Source organism: Magnolia sinica, chromosome 6 (assembly GCF_029962835.1).
Source record: "Magnolia sinica isolate HGM2019 chromosome 6, MsV1, whole genome shotgun sequence".
Lineage (NCBI taxonomy): Eukaryota > Viridiplantae > Streptophyta > Magnoliopsida > Magnoliales > Magnoliaceae > Magnolia > Magnolia sinica.
In genome coordinates this window covers 99339952-99361842 of record NC_080578.1, presented here as the reverse complement: position 1 = coordinate 99361842, position 21891 = coordinate 99339952, and the positions used below count along the sequence as shown (strand labels likewise).

The 21891-nt window shown below is 39.8% G+C and overlaps 2 protein-coding genes across 2 annotated transcripts in view; both read right to left on the bottom strand.

Moving 5' to 3' along the window:
- The window catches only part of LOC131249238 (probable disease resistance protein At5g63020), a 47475-nt gene that overhangs the window by 17211 nt on the left and 8373 nt on the right, over positions 1-21891 (bottom strand). The window lies entirely within an intron of this gene.
- Positions 14064-15881, bottom strand: LOC131249780 (putative disease resistance protein At4g10780). The gene is made up of 3 exons (XM_058250542.1): positions 15797-15881; positions 14733-15564; positions 14064-14631 (listed from the first exon to the last, which is right to left on the bottom strand). The coding sequence occupies exons 1-3, from the start codon at positions 15879-15881 to the stop codon at positions 14064-14066; spliced, it is 1485 nt and encodes a 494-aa protein (XP_058106525.1).

Below are 21891 nucleotides of genomic sequence, written 5' to 3'. Positions count from 1 at the left end.
TCATTCCTTTAAAGGCATGAGTAAAGGTTTATGGCCTCATCCCAATAATAATGAAATGCGCAATGCTGAAAGAATATCAACTAAATATTTCTCCCAATGTGTCTACGTCTTTGTGAGTGCTAAACATGTAATGTCACCATATGACAATGTTTTATTAGGCCATGTCAGGGCATTGAAAATGAGCATAAACATGGCTCATCAAGTGGACCATGTTAGAAATTGTAAAAACACCTAGAGACCAATTAAGCAAAGTACACACAATTGCACAACCAAGTCCAAATAATAACAATCCGAATTTTACATGGAAAAACCCTTGCAGGAAAAAACCACGGCATAAACCAACAAATAATGCACTATGAAAGCATAAATTACAATAAATAGAGTCTTATCAAATCGAACAAGCCTCGAATCTACTTCACAAGTCAGGTTGGGCTTGATGTCCATTGCTGGATGTTTCTAGCTGGAAGAAAGGAAGAAGAAGAAGCAGATGAAAGAAGAAGAGAATGTTTGAGAAGGGTTGAGAATCGGGTGTTTGCACCCTTCGAGTCAACCCGACTCGCTGTCGAGTCTAGTGTACGAGTTGGGCCTGGTTTGGTCCAGCAACCCTGTTGGTGTATGGGTCTGAGTGAAGAAGAAAGTGAGAGAGGGAAGAGAGGAAGAAGGGAAAGGAGAAGAGAAGGAAAAAGAGAAAGAAGGAAAGGGAGAAGGAAGAGAGAATAAACGTGACAGTTGAGTCAACTTAGTTTGGGACCGAGTAATACTGTTGGCCCATTGGTTGGGCAAGTCCATAGACCCTATGGGGTGCAAGGAAGAGAGTGAGCGAGAGTAAGGTTGGAGGTTAAGTGGAGCCGAGTCAGCTTGGGTGCCGAACTTAGTTGATTCAACTTGAGTCAACTAGGTACGTCTTTCCTCCCACCTCACAGTAGAGTTTAAATTAGAATTTTAGTTGGTAGATTGATTTCCTAATCTTAATTAAGATGTAGCCTAACATTGCACTTTCATTTTGTTCGAGTTGGAGGCGATTCGAGTCAAGTCTATCTCGAGAAGACTCTAAGGGTATACACACTTCCTATTAACGTTGTAGGCGATTCGAAACATGAGGTGATGACTTTTCGCCTTAAGCTTTCCATCTCCAAGTTAGTCCAAGGATAGTTTCCATTTAGATTATGATTATTAGCTTAGAACTTTGATTATTGTATTAAAATACCAAACCATATCGGTTAGCTTACATTGATTTATGAATGATAATTTGCAAACCATGTTGAAATAAACACTAAACTTTTCATGCTAGGTACCCATTTTAGTTGGTAGCTCATAGATTATGTTCACATGCGATGATCGTTAAACCCTACATTTTGAGTTTTACTTTACTTGTTAGTTTATGCTTGATTTCATAATCTTTAGTGATAAGTTTAAATTTTATTATCAACACATAACTTGCATGTTGTACCCACACACCTCTACATGTCAATGATTTGTTTGTAAGTCACCTATAGAATCCAATTCACTCCATTAATATGTAAAAAAACTCCACTTATGTATGTGAGACCACACTTAGGGTGTAACAAGACAGATTGTGTTAGAAATAGACCCTTGACTTGGATGTTATTTTTTGTGGTGAATTATTAAGGTGGGTTTACCATCCATAGGATGTTTTCGCCTTCGTGTCCTTGGGAAGAACTCTTTATCGCCCCGATTTAACGTTGCCCAATTATCTCGATTTAGTATTTATACCATACGCCCTTTTACCGCACCGAGTTATTTTTATCCCAAGACTTGGTATTTGCCCTTACGTCTTCGACGGTTCATTCCTATACAACCATGTGGTGGTAATTTTCCCTTGTATTGAATTTTGATTGATCGCTAGTCGATGAGTTTTATTAAACATCATAAGGTGGGAATCTCATGAGTCGGGGATGGCGGAATGGGACACTATGTCCAAGCTGTCAGCCTACGCTGGGTGATGAGTCCCCCGTAGTGATCTTTGAGTTTTATTAAACAGGCTGGTTGCAAATGGAATAATAGCGGTTGGGCTAATCATGCATCCATAGCATACGGGCAACGACGGGTGGCTAATTCTGGATGCTATAGCATGTGCCCTTAGTCATGGTATCGTTTCACTAGCTCCCAGACCATCGACTATCAACCCACCTTTGGTGAGTTTGACACTACGCATTTACTATGTACTTTCGCTGGTGGTCGGCCATATGCTTGGGTTTTTCCCAAAAGTCAACTGGATGAGCATCCCTAGTTGATGTGCACTCATACATCCATGTATTAATTAAGATTGTATTCTTGTATTGTTTTGTATGCCTTGTTATGTTTTTAAACTAAACTTATCTAAGGCGGTGGTGTGTAATCTTGAGGAGAATTCATACTGAGTTGGCCACTCATTCATCAAATATATAACCGTACAGGTAATATAGTAGCTTAAAAGATATTCACGTTCAGATTGATAAAGGGCAGGGTACGATTATCAGGGATGCATTGCTGTATTTGCCAAGAGAAACTGTGTGATCTTGGGGCTCAAGTTTATATGCATTTTATTATTTCTCATGTGTAAATTATGTAATTCTTATATTTGTTAATATAGAGACATTGGTTTGTATAAGCCATTATGGGCAGTCGCTCGTATATTCTGAATGTAAGTACAAATTTTCCTTTATGTTTGATTTGTCCATCTTCTACTAAACTGTTAACTCTTAAAGAAAAAGAGAAAAAAAATATCTGAATTTGACTATCTTTAAAGGTTAACACTTAGGTCTTTGGAAAACGAGTCGTATACTCGGGTTCCGAAAACTCGAGGCATTACACTATCGCCTTTGATTGAACGACTGAGATAACGGTCTCAACGCTAATGGTCATTCTACCGATGCACAAAGAGTCTTTGAATGACTTATATGACACTAGGAGAGAATTCAATAGAATACATGTCCGATCCCTATCTTTCATCGTCTCTTCCACATCCAACAATTTGCAAATCAATCTATTGAAGTTACTAATGTGGGCCTCAATGTTAGCCCCTTCCGTCGTCTTTAGATTGAACAACTGTAGCTTCAAATACAAGTGATTTTTAAGAGATTTCTTAGCATAGATATTCTCTAATTTAGCTCATTTACTTGTTGCAGTTTTCTCTCTCATAACGTTATAGAGGACCTCATCTATTAAGCACAATTTGATAGATGTTCTAACTTTTATATTCATCTTATTGCATTCTTCTTCTGTCATATATTCGGGTCACTTTTCAAGGAGAGCATTATCTAATATTCTTTGAACTAAGATACCATTCATCTTAACTTTTCATAGTTTAAAATTATTTTTATCAGAATATTTTTTTACATCGAACTTCGGGTTAGATGCCATTAATACATTGTTTTCATATTCGATCTACTTCTTAACATTACCTCTGATACCACTTGTTGAAAACCGCAAAAATACCTAGAGACGAATCAAGCAAAGTACACACAATCATAAAACCAAGTCCAAACAATAACAATCCAAATTTTACGTGGAAAAACCCTTCAAGAAAAAACCACGACACAAAGCGATGAGTAATGCACTATGAAAATAAAAATTACAAGAGATAAAGTCTTATTGATTCGAACAAGCCTCAAGTCTACTTCACAAGCCCTAGCTATGTCATTGAACCCTTTAAAATGAATTGGAAAGCCTTAAATACTTCTCTCACATCGAAATCCCGATTACACTTGATATATATAGTGTTACACCTGGAATAGAAAACAAATCCCACACTTACGCAATTCTGTGCATATATTCGATGGGACCTTCGATGTCTTCAATCACCCATTGAAGATCTGTCGATGGAATCGACGACCCATCGAGGATATGTCGATGGCATCAAACTCCTTTGATGTCGTCGAGTAGTAACACCAAAACATTTCAACAATCAGCATAGCTTTTTTGAATTTTCTCGATGGCATCGAGTAGTATGTCGATGGCATCAATAGACCCTATTGCTAACAAATTTGAGACATAAAAAACAGACCACACTTGTATTTTACTATTTATCAGTGCTTAGAAATGAGCATCAATCTTGTGGTCCAGCTGATGGACAGATGGCCTGGTTTTTGCACAAGGTAATCCTCATAACGGGGCCAACTTAATGGAAGGGTTGGATTTTACATTCAATTAATAGGATAGAAGTTATCTGGTCGGTGTACCATACCTTGTGTACTACAACTTTCTCATCACATCATCCAACCATCAAAGAATTCTCCCGCAATAATTGATGCCTCATCCTGGTGCAGCCACACATCCACTACACACATGTCATCCATGCATGCCGATCTATACCATTCAAACAATGCACCCCAATGTCGTTGGAGCATGGGATGAAAATCACACTAATCGGATGATCCGTGACCATTCGCGTTAGTGCACATTGAATATAAGGTTAGAAAATGTCATGTTGTCCAGATTTTAAGGGATGAAATTATGTGTATCCAACCAGTTTGATTTCTTTGATCCATACTTCATGAGGCCTAAAATTTGGATGGTCCAACATTGGTTTAGAAGTATCTAACCCGTACTAGGGCCGAGTATCCACATCTTGTTGACATGAAATTTACCGTTGTTGCATCTTTGATTGTGACCATCTATTTGCAGGCTAGGCTACTAGTTTAAATATGAAGATCATCATGTCCAACATATTTTCTTTCAGGGTGCATCAATTGTAGACCGAACAAACCTGTGAGGTCGACACTGTATGTGTATCACATCTAACATCCAACAACTGCACTCAACCACAATGATGGGATTGTTCGGAACCATAGAAGCACACAGAACGGAATCAAGCAAAGTACACACAATAGCACAAGCAAGCCTAAACAAGAACAATTCAAATTTTACATGGAAAAAATCTTTTTTGAAAAAAAGTCACGGCACAAAGCGACAAGTAATGAACTATGAAAACAAAAATTACAAGAGATAATATTCTTATTGATTCGAATAAACCTCAAATCTCCTTCAATCCCTAACTATGCCCTTAAATCCTGAAGAATGATTTAGAAAGCCCTAATACACCTTAGCAATAACCTGATCCCAATTACATCCCATATATATATATATATATATATATATATATATATATATATATATATATATATATATATATATATATATATATATATATATATATATATATTATCGTGGACATAATGTGTTTAAAGTAGCGCACTTACGCAATTCTATGCACATTTTTTTATGGGACCTTCAATGGCATCGACAACCCCTCGAAGATCGGTCAATGGCATCGACACCCCGCGAAGATCTCGAGTAACACCTTTAAATTAATCCAGCAATCAACATATAATTTTTGTATTTTCTCGGTGGGATCACACATTCGTTAATGGCATCGACATCTACTTAATAGAATCGAGTGGTCTGTCGATGCCATCAATAGATCCTATTACTGACAGATTTGACACATCAACAATAGGGACACGCTAAAAATCATGTCAATTCAATCATAAAGTGGGGCGAGACCAAATAGAAGTTGGAGGTTTTTTAGGTGATTTTTCAGTATTCTATGTGGTGTGGCCCACTGATGGTTAGATCTATGTGGTTTTTGGTCATTATTGTGTCCTACACCTATTTGCTTCCCATCAAAACATTAATTAGGAAGATCTGACCATTATCTGAAATCAAATCATATCTATTTTCTTTAAAAAGAAGAAGAAAGGGAAAAGGGGAAGGAAGATATACCCAACTGAATTCTCTATTTCAAGGTTTATAGAAGCAACTTGTTTTGTGAACAGAAATGCATAAAGAAATTAAGAAAAACTCAGAAGTCAGTGTGCATTTGTTGCACAAAATCATGATATTTCTTGATTCAGATCTGACCATTATCTAAAATTAAATCATATCTATTTTCTTCAAGAAGAAGAAGAAAAAGAAAAGGGGAAGGAAGATATACCCAGCTGAATTCTCTGTTTTAAGGCTTTTAGAAGCAACTCGTTTCTGTGAATAGAAATGCACACAAAAATTAAGAAAAACTCAAAATTCAGTGTGTGTTTGTTGCACAAATATCATGATATTTCTTGATTTTGGATAAATTTCAGATTCTGACCATTATCTGAAATCAAATCATATCTATTTTCTTCACGAAGAAGAAGAAAAAAAGGGGGATGGGGGGGAAAGAAGATATACACAGTTGAATTCTCTGTTTTAAGGCTTTTAGAAGCAACTTGTTTCTGTGAACATAAATGCACAGATAAATTAAGAAAAACTCAGAAGTCAGCTTATGTTTATTGCACAAATATCATGATATTTCTTGATTTCAGATCTGACCACTATTTGAAATTAAATCATATCCATTTTCTTCAAGAAGAAGAAACAAAGAAAAGGGAAAGGAAGATATACCCAGCTGAATTCTCTGTTTCAAGGATTTTAGAAGAAACTTGTTTCTGTGAACATAAACGCATAGATAAATTAAGAAAAACTCATAAGTCAGTGTGTGTTTGTTGCACAAATATCATGATATTTCTTGATTTCAAATCCGACCATTATCCGAAATCAAATCATATCTATTTTCTCCAAGAAGAAGAAGAAAAAGAAAGGGGGAAGGAAGATATACCCTGCTGAATTCTCTGTTTCAAGGCTTTTAGAAGCAACTCATTTCTGTAAACAGAAATGCACAAAGAAATTAAGAAAACTTATAATTTAGTGTGCTTTTGTTGCACAAATATCATGATATTTCTTGATTTCTAATCCAACCTTTATCTGAAATCAAATCATATCTATTTTCTTCAAGAAGAAGAAGAAAAAGAAAAGGGGAATGAATATATACCCAACTGAATTCTCTGTTTCAAGGCTTTTAGAAGCAACTCGTTTCTGTGAACAAAAATGCACATAGAAATTAGGAGCAACTCAGAAGTCAGTGTGCATTTGTTGCACAAATATATATTTCTTGATTTCAGATCTTACTACTATCTGAAATCAAATCATATATATTTTCTTCAAGAAAAAGAAGAAAAAGAAAGGTAAAGGAGGATATACGCAGTAGAATTCTTTGTTTCAAGGCTTTTAGAAGCAACTCGTTTTTGTGAACAAAAATGTAAAAAGAAATTAAGAAAAACTCAGAAGTCAGTGTGGATTTGTTGCACGAATATCGTGATTTTCTTGATTTCAGATCTGACCACTATCTGAAATCAAATCATATCTATTTTCTTCAAGAAGAAAAAGAAAAAGAAAACGAAAAGGAAGATATACGCAATGGAATTCTCTGTTTCAAGGCTTTTAGAAACAACTCATTTCTGTGAACAGAAATTCACAGAGAAATTAAGAAAAACTCAGAAGTTAGTGTGCGTTTGTTGCACAAATATCATGATGTTTCTTCATTTCAGATAAATTTCAGATCTGACCATATTCTAAAATCAAATCATATCTATTTAGGGGAAGGAAGATATACCCAGTTGAATTTTCTGTTTCAAGGCTTTAAGCAACTTGTTTCTGTGAACATAAATGCACAGATAAATTCAAAAAAACTCAGAAGTCAGTGTGCGTTTGTTGCACAAATATCATGATATTTCTTGATTTTAGATCTGACCATTGCCTGAAATCAAATCATATATATTTTCTTCAAGAAGAAGAACCAAAAAATGGGGGGAAGGAAGATATACCCAGCTGAATTCTCTGTTTCAAGGCTTTTAGAAGCAACTTGTTTATGTGAACATAAATGCACAGATAAATTAAGAAAAAAATCAGAAGTCAGTGTGCGTTTGTTGCACGAATATCATGATATTTCTTGATTTTAGATCTGACCACTATATGAAATTAAAACATATCTATTCTCTTCAAGAAGAAGAAAAAAGGAAAAGGGAAAAGAAGACATAAATATCATTCTATTCTAAAAGCCTTGAATTCTCTATTTCAAGGCTTTTAGAAGCAACTTGTTTACGTGAACATAAATGCACAAATAAATTAAGAAAAAAAATCAGAAGTCAGTGTGCGTTTGTTGCACAAATATCATGATATTTCTTGATTTTAGATCTGACCACTATCTGAAATTAAATCATATCCATTCTCTTCAAGAAGAAGCAAAAAAGAAAAGGGAAAAGAAGACATACCCAGTTGAATTCTTTGTTTGAAGGCTTTTAGAAGCAACTTGTTTCTGTGAACATAAATGCATAGATAAATTAAGAAAACTTAGAAGCCAGTATGCATTTGTTACACAAATATCATGATATATCTTGATTTCAGATCTGACCATTGTCTGGGATCAAATTATATTTATTTTCTTCAAGAGGAAGAAGAAAAAGAAAAGGGGAAGGCAGATACCCCCTGTTGAATTCTTTATTTGGAGGCTTTTAAAAACAACTCGTTTCTGTGAATAGAAATGCACAGAGAAATTAAGAAAAAACTCAGAACTTAGTGTTCATTTGTTGCACAAATATCATGATATTTCTTGATTTCAGATCTACCATTATCTGAAATCAAATCATATCTATTTTCTTCTAGAAGAAGAAGAAAAAGAAATAGGAAAGGAAGATATACCAGCTGAATTCTCTGTTTTAAGGCTTTTAGAAGCAATTCGTTTCTATGAATATAAATTCATAGAGAAATTAAGAAAAATTCAGAAGTCAATGTGCGTTTATTGCACAAATATCATGATACTTCTTAATTTCAGATTGGACGGTTATCGGAAATCAAATAATGTTTGTTTTCTTCAAGAAGAAAAACAAGAAAAAGAAAAAGGAAGGAAGATATACCTGGCTGAATTCTCTGTTTCAAGGCTTTTAGAAGCAACTCATTTATGTGAAAATAAATGCACATTAAAATAAAATAAACAAAAAAAAAAAAAAAAACTCAGAGCTCTGTGTGCATGTTTGTCGCACAATGATAATGATATTTCTTAATTATACAAAATCTCATGAAGTTTGACAATATTTGATGCAATCAAAGAAACTAAATAGCGAAGGAAAAAAAAATAAAAGAAAACGGGTTGCAGCGTACCAAAATTATCACTGACGATGCAAACTAGCAAGTAAGCCTGCTGCTGCTGATTTTTATGATTGGAAGGAAGGTGCCGTGAAATTTCTTGCTGGACGGAAAGCGAGTCTCTTTGGATTTTCGGGATGACTTATTGTTGACTGATTTGGTTCGTCGCAACGAACCCATGTTGATCCATTGCCAGTCTTGGCCATTCATACCTTATCCAGAATTCAGGTGAGCCATAGCACGTTTATGACTGAATACCCACCGTTGATTAGTGTGGGGACTTATTGTACGTATATATATAACCTAGCACGTTCTGACCCTTCGTCCAGGCCAGATGAAGAGTCTGCCCAAAACGTGGCTGTTTTTGCTATTTGTATGTACCCTTGTTCAATTCAACTGTGGTCGTTTTCTCTAGTCTAGGTCCCTAATCATAGCTCAGTGGCAGACAGATTAGAGTTTCAGGAGAGGTCATGGGCTTGAATACCCAATGCAGTGTTAGTGTGGGTAAAACATAAAAATAAAAATAAAAAATAAATATCTTTAAACTACTTAGGCATTATACGAATAATTAGGAAGATCCAAAGTTCAAGTGGACCCCACCATAGAAAAAAGTGGGCACAATGACACCATTGAAACCTTACTAAGGCCTACAATGATGTTTATTTGAGATCCATTGGACATGAGAACGCCTTTAAAAGTAGTCCGACTTAAGTGGCATTGCCACATTCCAAACCCCATCCCTCTCCCTGAAAGAACTGATTTGGTTTAATAAGAACCCAAGACTAACTTGAGCCATTTTCTAACTAAGAGGGCCCACATTTACCTGCCCAGCCCCTAAGCACAGTTTTAAGACTTGTCCAAGTTGGACGAGTCGACCCGGACTCAGTTACTCCTGACTCAGGACATAACAAGTCAATCAGAGTCGCCTAATCTAGAAACGATATACTCCCACTCTAGAAAATCAAATTCATTGGATGCACTAGATGCTGATAAGATGTGGCTCATCTACAGTGCTTCCCAAAGCTTGGACGGTCGGCGCTAAGTAATTTAGGTTCATATGTATGAAGTATCATACTCTGCCAGAGTATTAAATATTTCGTAAAGGGATTGGAATCAAATTGCTTTTAACACGCGTTTGGACTACTTTTAAAGGCGTTCTCAAGTCCAACCGTTTGGACCATGAGTTATGGTCCCTCCAAAAGATAATTTCCAAACTTTCATCTTCAAGAAAAATCCAACACATTTAATAGGTTGGGCTCATCATGAGAATCATTCATTATAAAAATCAGCCACATTTGCTAATCAAATGGGTCACACTAGTATTTTTATATTTATCAATGTCTAGAAATTATTATTTATCTTTTGGCCCTCCTGATAGACAGATGGGGCTTATTTTTACATTAAGATGCTTTTTACGGTGGGATCAATCCATTGAAAGGTTTGGATTTTACATTCACTTAATAGGTTAGAGGTTATCCACTAGGTAGACCATACCTTATGGTCCAATGGCCTGGACACAATACTTTTTCTTTTTAGGTCTTCGTACTTGTTACGGGGAAATATAGGGCGATCCCGATAGGCGTAAATTTGGCTTGGCCGATTGAGTGGCCTCCCCAAAACAAGCACACCCGGACCTCAATTGAGGGAAGCCCAACCTGGTCAGTTGAGCAAGATAGAAGGTCGGATAACAAAACTAAATGAGTCGAACCATGACTCGGTTGTGGCTCGCCTACTTCGACCTGGTCATAACAATCAATGTTCAGCTTCCAAGCTTTTTTGTAGAGCTTTCACATCAGCTTGCAACTTGGAAAAAATCATTATAGACTCCACCAGTTGCCTCTAACCCGACCCTTATCGACTAGCGATCCGGATCATCCCACCCATGGGCTCAGACTGTCACATGTGATCAAACCTAGGCTTCAGGGTCAGCTCGGATGAGAATGTTGACTACAATGACGTTGAGGAATCAACTCCAATAATGAACATGAGGAGTGGTTTTCGGCATACGGTCGTAAGGTAACTGCCAATATCAGCACATGCATCATTCACGCCTAATGGCGGTAATCGTGCAGAGAATGACAGACATGATTACTCCTACCAGAAGGTATAAATAAGAGATGCACCAATAGGAACAAGTACGCAAAATCTCTCACCCAAAACCTACCCATACTACTTAGACCTAGATTCCTAGCCTTACTTTGGCATTGGAGAGTCCACTGCTCTAGCCCAGGTCTCCTTTGTCTTTCTCCTGTGTAGGCTTACGGGGCTCGATGTGAGTGCTCGGAGCTCGATAACGGTGAACCAAATTTTTGCATCAACTGTACTCATTGCTACGTTGGCCCCACTAAGGAAGAGACCATCCACAATATTCTCATCACACCATTCATCCATCAAAGAATTCCTACCCATGATAATTGATAATTGCCACCTCACAACCACACATCCACTACACACGTGTCAGTCATGCGTGCTAATCCATACCATCCACATAATGCGCCAAAATGTGGATGGAACAAGGGGTGAAAAAAAAAAAGAAGAAAAAAATATGATAAGATGGACCATCATGACAATTCGGGTTAGTGACCGTCCAACTAGTTGGTTTCAGCATCCATTCCCCAAGAGGCTCAAAAGTTGGACGGTCCAACATTGGCTTGAAAATATGCAAAGTAGGGCCGAGTAGCTATATTGGCGACATGAAATGGACTGACCGTTTATGAATCTGAGTTGTTGACTCTCTGTTTGGAGGCCACGTATTTAAATATGAAGATGGTCCTATCCAACAGATTTTCTTGCAATGGTGCATCAATTGTGGGGCCAACAGACCAGCGGTCTAGATGGCATCTCATTAAAATAGCTGAACAGTTGGATTCCATATAAATACTTTGGTGAGCCCGACGCACATGGAAGCGGATTGCGTAGTAACTCAACACGCTAAGCATACTGAGTAAACTCCGTGGGGTTCACCATGAATGTATGTGGTTTATCCACGCCGTCCATCAGTTTTCCCAACTCATTAAAGTGTTTGAAACCAAAATTGAAGCACATACAAAGCTCAAGTGGACCATAGCACATGAAACAGTAGGAATAATGATTTCCACAATTAAAACCTTGCTAGGCCCTACAGTGATGTTTGTTTATCATCCAACATGTTCATAAGATCACAAAAGCATGGATAAAGTGAAATACAAATATAAGCTTGATCCAAAACTTCAGTGGCCCTCAAAAAATTTTCAACGGTAGATGTTCAATTCAAACTGTTTCCAGTGGTGTGGTCCACGTGAGCTTTTGATATACTTCAGTTTTGGGTTTAATCCATAAAATTATCTGGTAATAGGAGTGGAAGGAGTGGATAAAATATATAAATTATGATGGACCCCACAGAGTTTACTCAGTACGCTTAGCGTGCTGAGTTACTGCGCAATACTCTTCCGACACACATGCATTTCATAATCTCCACCGGACGCAGATTGCGTCCTACCCCCGCCCGAACGGGAAGTCGTATTGTGTACCGAGTAACTCAGTAGAGTTAGCGTACTGAGTAAATTCAGTGGGTCCTACAGGCATTCATGCATTTTATCCACTCCGTCCGTACATTTTTGAAGATAAGTTTAAGTCGTTAGCCCAAAAATGAAGCATATCCAAAGCTTAAATGGACCATACTACCAGAAACAGTGTGAATTAAACATCTACCATTGAAAATTTCATGGGGGCCATGGAAGTTTTAAATCAATCTAAAAAAATGAATGGACAGAGTAGATAAAATACATAGATCTTGGTGAACCTCACAGGGTTTACTCAGTACTCCAGGCGTACTGATTTACTCAGGATGCAATCGGCTTCCTCAGGGCAGGGATCTGTGGGGCCCACTGTGATGTAAGTGTTTTATCCACGCCGTTCAATGCTTTTCTCGAGTCATTTTAATAAATGAACCAAAAAATGAGACAGGTCCACAGTTCCTTTAATCTTCCTCCCTTTGGGGTTCATGCCTTAAAATGATCTCTAAAAATAGAGTAAAGATAAAATATATACATCATGGTGGGCCCCGCAAAGACCCTTACAGGACTGTTAGTCTCTAGCCAGGTGCTGGTGGGGGAGTACCCAATCCGCCTCCATCCCCACTGTTCCCTGTAGTGTAGGCCCACCCTGGCTAGATTGATCTCCCTGAATTTTCTTTTACCCAAAGTACTGGATATAACTTAATTGAAGGAGTGGATTTTACATGTACATCATGGTGGGGCCTCACAAACTTGCTTGTTTGGGAGGATTCTGGTCCCATTCTCTATGCTACTCCTGTTTCGGTGTCAGCAGATGTGGGGCCCACAGACATGCCCCCGTGAGAAATTCACTCCATCCATCAGTTCTCAAGTTCATAATTGGAGATGAGTAAAAAACAAGGCAGATCTGAAACTCACGTGGGCCACGCGACAGGAAACATTCACTATAGAAACCTTCCTTGAGCCGACAATGATGTTGATATGTCATCCAAACGGTTCATAAGGTTATTACCATTGAGATAAACGGCAGGTACAAATATCATCCTAATCCAATACTTATGTGGTCCCGATAGAGTTTCCAATTGCGAATGAGCAATCCCCACTGTTTCATTTGGTGTGGTCCACCTGAGTTTCGTATCTGCTTGATTTTTGAACTCCCATACTTTCGTGATCTCAAGAAATTAATGGATGGAATGGATTTCTAACAGCCATCTTTTCACCTAATCAGGTCTCACTCAAAGCTCTTTCAAGTAACTATGCTATATATGTAAAATCCAACCCACTGATCACCAGATCAAATCAACAAAAACCACAGATGGGCCATACTACCATTGGTAACAATGTAAATTTATGGGCAGCTGAGTTTTGGACTAGACGCAAGGCTCATATGGTAAAGTTAGAGAGAAGAAGAAAACACAAGCTATTCTCATTAATATTACATTTCTCAACTGCATACTTGAAATATGAAAGATTACATTATTCAAGAGAAGAAGCAGAAGACAAGCTATTCTCATTAATATTACATTTCTCAACTACATACTTGAAATATAAAAGATCAAATAGATAAATAAAAAAAACATTACAAAGCCAACATCTGTATTAACAAGGAGATCATCCTTGCCGCCTTGACGTCGAAGCAACCTCTTCTACTTGTTGTTCTGCTTTTCTTTTCATTCCACGTCCTTCTCTTCCTCCTCCTTCCTCATGGTTGTCGTCTTCTTCTTCTTCTGGAAAACGCGGTCGGATGCGTGATTTGCTGTTGGGATCACCCCACTCCATTGCATCCCACCAAGCTCTGCTTCCTTTGATCGTTTCTCTCAAAAAAGATGTTGAGTTGCTTAAGGAAAGAGGGATCTTCTTCAGCTGATGACAACCCACCACAGTAATCCAAATCAAGGAAGGACAAATGATTACCCGCTTACAAACGCTTTTCAATTTCCCTAAACCTATCAAATACAACTCCCTCAAGTTTAGGAGTAGGACTTCTTCAACCATAGCTTCTTCTCCTTGTACCACCTCCTCCATCTCACTGCAACTTACAATTTTGATTTGTTCTAGGCATTGGAGGTTCTGAAACAATTCAAGTGACATGAGATTCTCTAATGCATGACATCCACAGACACACAGGACTTTGAGGCATGCAAATGAGCCAGGCAGCAAGACTCCCTCACACAAACCTCTAAAATTTGAAGATCATTTAGAAATAGAGACTGTATTGAGGGTAAAATCGTTATGGTGCTGTTATCTCCTAGTGGTAACAACCACTTCATGCTACATGACCTGATTTGAGATTGCTGTAAGCGTTGCAAGTGAGAGAGGCAGGGTAAGCTTGAGAGATCGTATCCATGCATTTCCAACTTGATAACACTATCAGGAAGAACTAAGTAGCTCTCTTGCCCAATGAGATTAGAACGACGAACTTGCATGCTGTATGCCTCTAAGGTGAGATCAAGGGAATTTGAACTGAGACAGAAGCTTTTGACGTTAACCCAACATTCCATCCCATGTGGCAGTTCTTTTATGCTAGTATTAGAGAGGTTCAGAACCCTTAGACGCTTGAGCTTTGCTAAGGACGGTACCTCCCTCAGCCTACTACAATTCATTAATAACAGTATACACAAGCTCTCGCAGTTGGAAATTGATACTGGTATATACTCAATACCGGTGTTAGATAGGTTGAGAACTCGTAGGCTGTTCATGTGATTGAAGAAGCAATGAGAAATGTTGCGTGAGAGAGGGTTATCATGCAACAAAAATGTGGTGAGTTTTGGGCAGTTGGGTTCACCTGAAAGCATTTCAATTTCATTTCTCATTAATGAGATTTTGTCAACATCTTCAGTAAATTCTTCGAAACCAATTGATCCCTTTATCCCCATCCCAACCTTGACCACAAACCGAGGGCTCTTCCTTGTAATGCCGATGGCCAAATCTGTTATTAAATCATGCATTACTATACGATGATCAAACCTCCTTACCAACATACAAACATCTATCAGTCCATTCAATATTGTGTGACCTTTGTCGAGTTCCTTTTCCCAGTTTCCCATATCATCTATCAATCCTTCTGCAATCCAATAACTTACCAACTCTTTAGGAGAGAATTCATAGTCCTCTGGAAACAAAGCACAATACAAGAAACAAGATCGAGCACTCTCACATACGACAGCTTACAGCTTGGTTCAAGAGGTGTGATAAGTACATGGAACAACACCATGGAGGACATGGAACGAGAGCGCCTGCAGGTTGGAGATGGAGCTAGCTAGGGAGGGTCTGTGGGAGAGGGTTTCCTCTCGGAAATCTCGGCCTACAAACTCTCACTTCTCCCTCTTTGCCGCGAATCTTACTTTCGATACCACGCAAGACGACCTGCTTCGGATTTTCGGCTGTTATGCGAAAATAAGGGATGTTTTCATTCCATGGAATCGACATCTCAATTGATCTCGTGGATTCGCGTTCATCCGTTTCTGCTATGAACAAGATGCTCTAAATGCTATACATTGTCTTCATGAGCAACGGATTGATGGTAGGGTGGCTTGTGTCGAATGGGCGAAAGGGTATTTGAGATCTAGGGTAGCCACACCACATGCAGCTTCCCCCATACACCAGCAGGAAAAGCACGATTTAGATCGACGTTTTATGAATGCTATCACCAATAGAACACATGGCTCAACTAACAGGATGGAAACGACTTCAGAGCTTACCACCCTTGTCGATCCGAGGGCAGTGGTGAACCGTCTCCAGCGGCTAAATCTCGCAATGGTCGGAACAGCGGTGGCCCAGGACGTCCGCATTGATAAACTCTCCGATCCGTTGAGGAATTCGGCTGCAGAGGTTGTGCGGATATCCCCTACCAAATTCCTGATTACATTCAAATTAGTTACTGAGATGGAAGCTTTCAGTAAAAATGTTTCATTACATTCGGAAATGGGGCTCCAATCGATTGAAAAATGGTCTCTAGAAGAAGTGATTGGGGGAGATGGTGTCTGGGTCAGACTGTTCGGTATTCCAGCCCACGCCTAGATTGAATCAGTCATTCTTGATCTGGCTAGCTATTCGTTCAAATAGACTCAAACTCGAGATTTGGTTACTTTCAAGCGTTTGCTCGGATTAAAATCATTCCAAGACTGGGAGACTCTTTCCAACTAGTGTTGCAGTTAAAGGTATTTGGGAAAATATATCTAATCATGGCAGAAATGGAACCTCTTTTCAACTCCGGAAGCTCTTCTTCCATCTACCAACCTGTGAAAGAAAGCACCAGGGATTGGGTTCTTAAAAGATTTCATGGTGAAACTGGGCTCCCATTAGCTGTTTGTAGAAATGCTCCAGAGAGGGTTCAAGACACTAGTAAGGGGACAACCGGAATACAGTCAGATGCTTGCACTAATAACAATGTCGTAGTAGGTGATAAAGCCATTTTGGGGACTGGTGAAATAGTCTATACTAAAGACACTATCAATGTAGACTTGGGAGCAAAAGACACAGTAAGTACAGGGGATCTAGGCACAATAGGTGCTTGTGGAAATGTTTGTGCCACAAAACATGCCAGCGTCAGTAACATTATCAGCACTCGAGGAATGGCAGCTACGGTAGTCGAGGCAACAGATGGCATCGCCTCCAATCAGGAACCCCAAACTGATTCTAGTCCCCTGCTAGCCTCAACCGTAGAACTGCTAACTAATTCTAGTCCTCTGTTAGCCTCAACTGTAGAACACCGTGAGGAAAGTCACCAGGCTGAATATGAGGGTTGTCTACAACAGCTTCATGTGCTTGTCAGTCAAGGTGAGGTTGACATGCTGTGTGGAATGCAGCCTTATGTCCAGCAACAACAACAACAACGGAGCATTGTTTTGTTGGTTAGCTATTTGGACATGATATTACCTGATGAGTTGATGAGCAGGAATAACCAAACAGCTGAATATGGTAAGTCCTCTATTATCTCCACGAAGGATCTACAGTCTCAGGAACGGCTTCATGATAAGTGGCAGGCGTGTGGTAAGGAGAATTTACCACCTGAATTTCGGTCTGGTACTCCAACTACTACGAATGTGGTGACTGATTGCGGGGACAACTGAACTGAAGTGAGTCCTCTTGAAATATGCAGGACAGTGGCTAGGAATGACAGACATTCATGCCCCACTACAATGTATGAAAAACAGAAGAACCAGGTGGAGAGAGCAGCTCTCGAGGTGGACCTCTCACCGTATTTTTCCTCTGTTATCAGACCTGTAGCTACAGCTGATGGGACTCCAGGAGTAGAATATGTCAGCCCAGCGGCAAATCATTTTGTGGGACAGGAGTAGGAACAGGAAACAAAATTTGTCCCCGGCTTTAACTGGGAGTCCAAGAATCAGGCTCTGGACGATCAAATATGGCAACAGGGTCAGTCAGAGCTTGCAGTGGAGATCACTGAGAAGTTGTCACGTTGGCAAAGAATTCTATATACTAAAGGAAACTATAGTTCCAGGCTCCGTAGGTTGAAGAGAAGGGCCGTAAATACAGGATATGTGACGGATGGATAAGGTTATTGTGTGGAATGTTCATGGCATTGGTAATCAAAAGTCGGTTAGGACTGCTAAAAGAATTATCAGAAAACATGATCCTTTGATTATGGCGCTGCTCAAACCAATGCTTGATGATGAGAAAAGAGTGAGAATAGGTTTATCTTTGGGCTTTCACGCATCCTTCTCGAATAGTGATGCAGGAGGAAAGATTTGGCTTTTCCATAAGTCCAGTATATCAGTTTCTTTACTGTTTAAATCTGACCTGTGTTTGTCAATTGTGGTATCAATGCAGAATTGTGTTGCTCTGTTGTACATTACTTTTGTTTATGCTAGGTGTGTGCGGGTGTTGAGAAGAACTCTTTGGGTGGACCTGCTTTCTCTTTCGTCGTCCATTCAAAGCCCATAGGTAGTTTGTGGGGATTTTAATGCGATTGTTGACGAGTCGGAGAGATGCGGGTTTCTCTGGTAGCAGGTTCACTTGTAGTAATAATCAGGCGGGCACCTCTCGTGTTTGGGCGAGGCTAGACCAGTTACTTATTGATGTCAGGTGGTCCATGCTCTTCCCTCAATTCCAGGTTTCACACTTGACTCGCATTCACTCGGATCATGCTCCCCTACTTTTATCTTTCCCGAAGAAGCAAAACAGTGGCCCCAAACCTTTCCGTTTCCAACGTGTGTGGATGAAACATGATAACTTTATCAGTGTGGTCACGACAGCATGGAACAAGGTGGAATCAAATCATCCTATTTACAATGTCGTGTCTAAGCTCAGGCAGGTGAAATCGGATTTAAAAATTTGGAACAAGGAAGAATTTGGGAATATCTTTGAGCAGATTAAGACAGTGGAGCGGCGTGGGGTCGAGCTGGAGGCCCAAATTCAGGATTATTCAGGTCCGACGGATCAGCTTCTCAACCTGCAACAAGAGCTCAACTCCAACTCTGACAGGTTAGCCTCTTTGGAGCTTATGCAGGAAATATTCTGGAAACAGAAATCGAGGGTTGATTGGCTGACGGAGGGGGATAAAAACACGAAATTTTTTCATGCTTTTGTCATGGAAAAGCAGTGGCGCGCCTTCATCCGTCAGGTGGAACTGGACATAGGCTAAATAGCAGATACTCAGGATGCGTTAAAAATTGTAGCTATAGATCATTTTCAACAAACTTTCAGCGCCGAGTAGTGTCAGGTTGATCAGACTATCCTGGAAGCTATTCCCCAAACGGTAACACACGCCCACAATGACATGTTGATGGCGACTCCGTTGTTATTAGAGGTTCATTCTGCAGTGCAATCCATTCCGACTGATAGTTCGGCTGGCCTGGATGGATTCTCTGCTAGTTTTTTTAGACTTGCTGGGAGGTGGTTGGTAAGGATATTCATAGGGCTGTTTCCTTTTTCTTCCAAGGTGGCAATCTACCAAGGTCAGTGACATCTTCTATCATCTGTTTAATCCCTAAATCAGCTTCTCCTAGCGATTCTCAGATTTGAATCAGCCTTTGCAATTGTTTGTAGAAAATTTTCTCTAAGGTTGTGGCAGCCAGACTTAGTCAGACTGTTCCAATGTTGATCTCACCGGAACAAGGAGCCTTTGTACATGGCCGATCAATCGCTGAAAATATTGCCTTAGCACAAGAATGGTTTAAAGAATTGAATAGGCCAGTCCACGGTGGAAACATTATCTTGAAATTAGATATGGATAAAGCTTATGACAGGGTTAGCTGGGATTTTCTAATCCAAGTATTACAACGTTTTGGATTCAGCAGGCTTTGGATTGACATGGTCGAAAAATGTTGGTCGAATGTTTGGTTCTCAGTGCTTATAAATGGAGAAATGGCTGGATTCTTTAAGTCTTCTAGGGGGCTGAGGCAGGGGGATCCGATCTCTCCTTCCTTGTTCATTATATCAACTGATGTGCTTAGCAAGGGTATTAAATGCATGTTAAATCGTCAGGTTACCCGGTCATTCGTGTTCAGTAGAGGCTGCCCTCCTATATCTCATCTGGTATATGCCGACGATACATTGATCTTCACAAATTGGAGCAAATCCTCTCTCCAAGCAATTAAGAAATTTCTGAATTCTTACTAAGCGTCCTCAGGCCAAAAAATAAATCAGTGAAAGTGTTCCTTTTATTGCTCGTAAAGGATGCCGGTTGCTTGCCTAAGATCAATTGAAGGAGTTCTCGGTTTCGGTAAATCGCCTTCTGCGTTAACTTATCTGGGGGTTCCAATATCGAAAGGGCACGTTAAAGCAATTGCGCTTAAGACGTTGGTGGACAAAGTGGTAGGGAGAATTAATGGGTGGAAAGTCCGTATCCTATCCCAGGCAGGGAGAGTGATCTTATCAAAAACGTCCTTGCTAGTATTCCGATTCATTCGATGGCAGCGGTACACATTCACGCTCAGATCCTGAAATCTATTGAGAGGCACATGGCTAATTTCTTTTGGGGTTGGACAGAGGAGAAACCAAAGTGCCATTGGAAGGCTTGGCATTTGATGACTACGCCAAAGGACGATGGGGGTATCGGATTTCGAAAGCTTGCTGACATAATGAGGGCTTTCCGCCTTAAAATGGCTTGGACAATTAAATTTGAGAATGAGAAAAATGTCTGAAAATCTTTTATGTCGGTGAAATACCATCACGACATGTCTGCAAGTGGGTTGGATTCATCAAGCAGGCTAGCTCCTCCCCTGTGGAAAAGAATTGAGGAACTTATACCTATGGTGGATTCCCATGTTCAATGGCAAACAGGTACTGGCAAATGCAATTTCTGGATAGTGAACTGGACTGGGCTGGGCCCTCTACATAAGCTTGCCGAAACGGAGGTGCCAGTAGGTTTGTGGCATGTCCAAGTATGCGATGTTAATTATTGGGCCGCTTGGCCCACTACCTCCCTCAGCTGCACTCCTTATTCTTCTTTAAAATGTCATTGACCATGTCTTTCAAGAAGGTTACTGCACTTCGGAGGAGGCTGACTTTCCTTTTTGGCCGTTAACATCTTCCGGGGAGTTCTCCGTTAAATCAGTTTAATTGATGTCTAGGGCCACTAGTCCTTCTCGTAGCTGGTCTCGCTGGGTATGGCATACAAAACTTCTGCCCAAAGTTTCTCTCTTAGTTTGGAAAGTGATCCATCATGCAGTCCCGGTGGATAGTGCGATACAATCTCAGGGAGTTCAACTCGCGTCTAGGTGTGTATGTTGCAATCTTCATGCTGCTCAATCTTATGCCATCGAAACTCCTCTTCATCTATTCGTAAACAGCTCAATGGCACAGTCCGTGTGGTCAATTATTGGCTATTCGCTGGGGATTAGCGTCATGCCTGCTCTCTCGATTGAAGCCGGGCTTCAACAGTGGTGGACGGGAGCATCTTCCTTGTAGCGTCGGTCGGTGAGCAACATGCTCATTCCCTACTTTTTAATCTAGGAACTATGGAAAGCTCGAAATGCAGCTGTTTTTGATAGTTGATCGGTGTCCGCGGATCGTGTGATTCACAAAATCAAATGGTAGTTTGCTCTTCTGAATGGTGATATAACCAATGGTTGTTCGTTAGGGAGAAGGGGGCCTCAAAATTGGAGGCTTTGGGATGTTGCGCCTTCTTACTTAGGAAACAATAGTCGTCCGTTCCTCATCAAGTGGGAAAGGCCTTCCATGGGATGGGTTAAAATTAACGTGGACGGCTCAGCCAAGGGAAATCCGGGGAACTCAGGGGGTGGTGGCATCGATAAAGGGGCGAAGGGGGATTTCCTTTTTGCATTTTCTGCTAGTTATGGTGTTAGATCAAATACTATTGCGGAATTGTGTGCTGTGCATGATGGCCTATTAATGGGTCTTCAAAGGGGCCTTTGACAAATTATTTTAGAGTCCGATTCGCAGCTGGTAGTTGATCTGATCAATGGTGGGCCGCAGCCTGGATGGAAATGGAAATATTAGTTGCATAGGATCA

Coding starts and splice junctions, on each gene's coding strand:
- LOC131249780 (XM_058250542.1), bottom strand. CDS start 15,881: ATGTCGATTCCATGGAATGAAAACATCCCTTATTTTCGCATAACAGCC. Junction 15,565..15,796: donor CGTCTTGCGTGGTATCGAAA/GTAAGATTCGCG, acceptor CTTTGTTTCCAG/AGGACTATGAATTCTCTCCT. Junction 14,632..14,732: donor TTACAGCAATCTCAAATCAG/GTCATGTAGCAT, acceptor TTCAAATTTTAG/AGGTTTGTGTGAGGGAGTCT.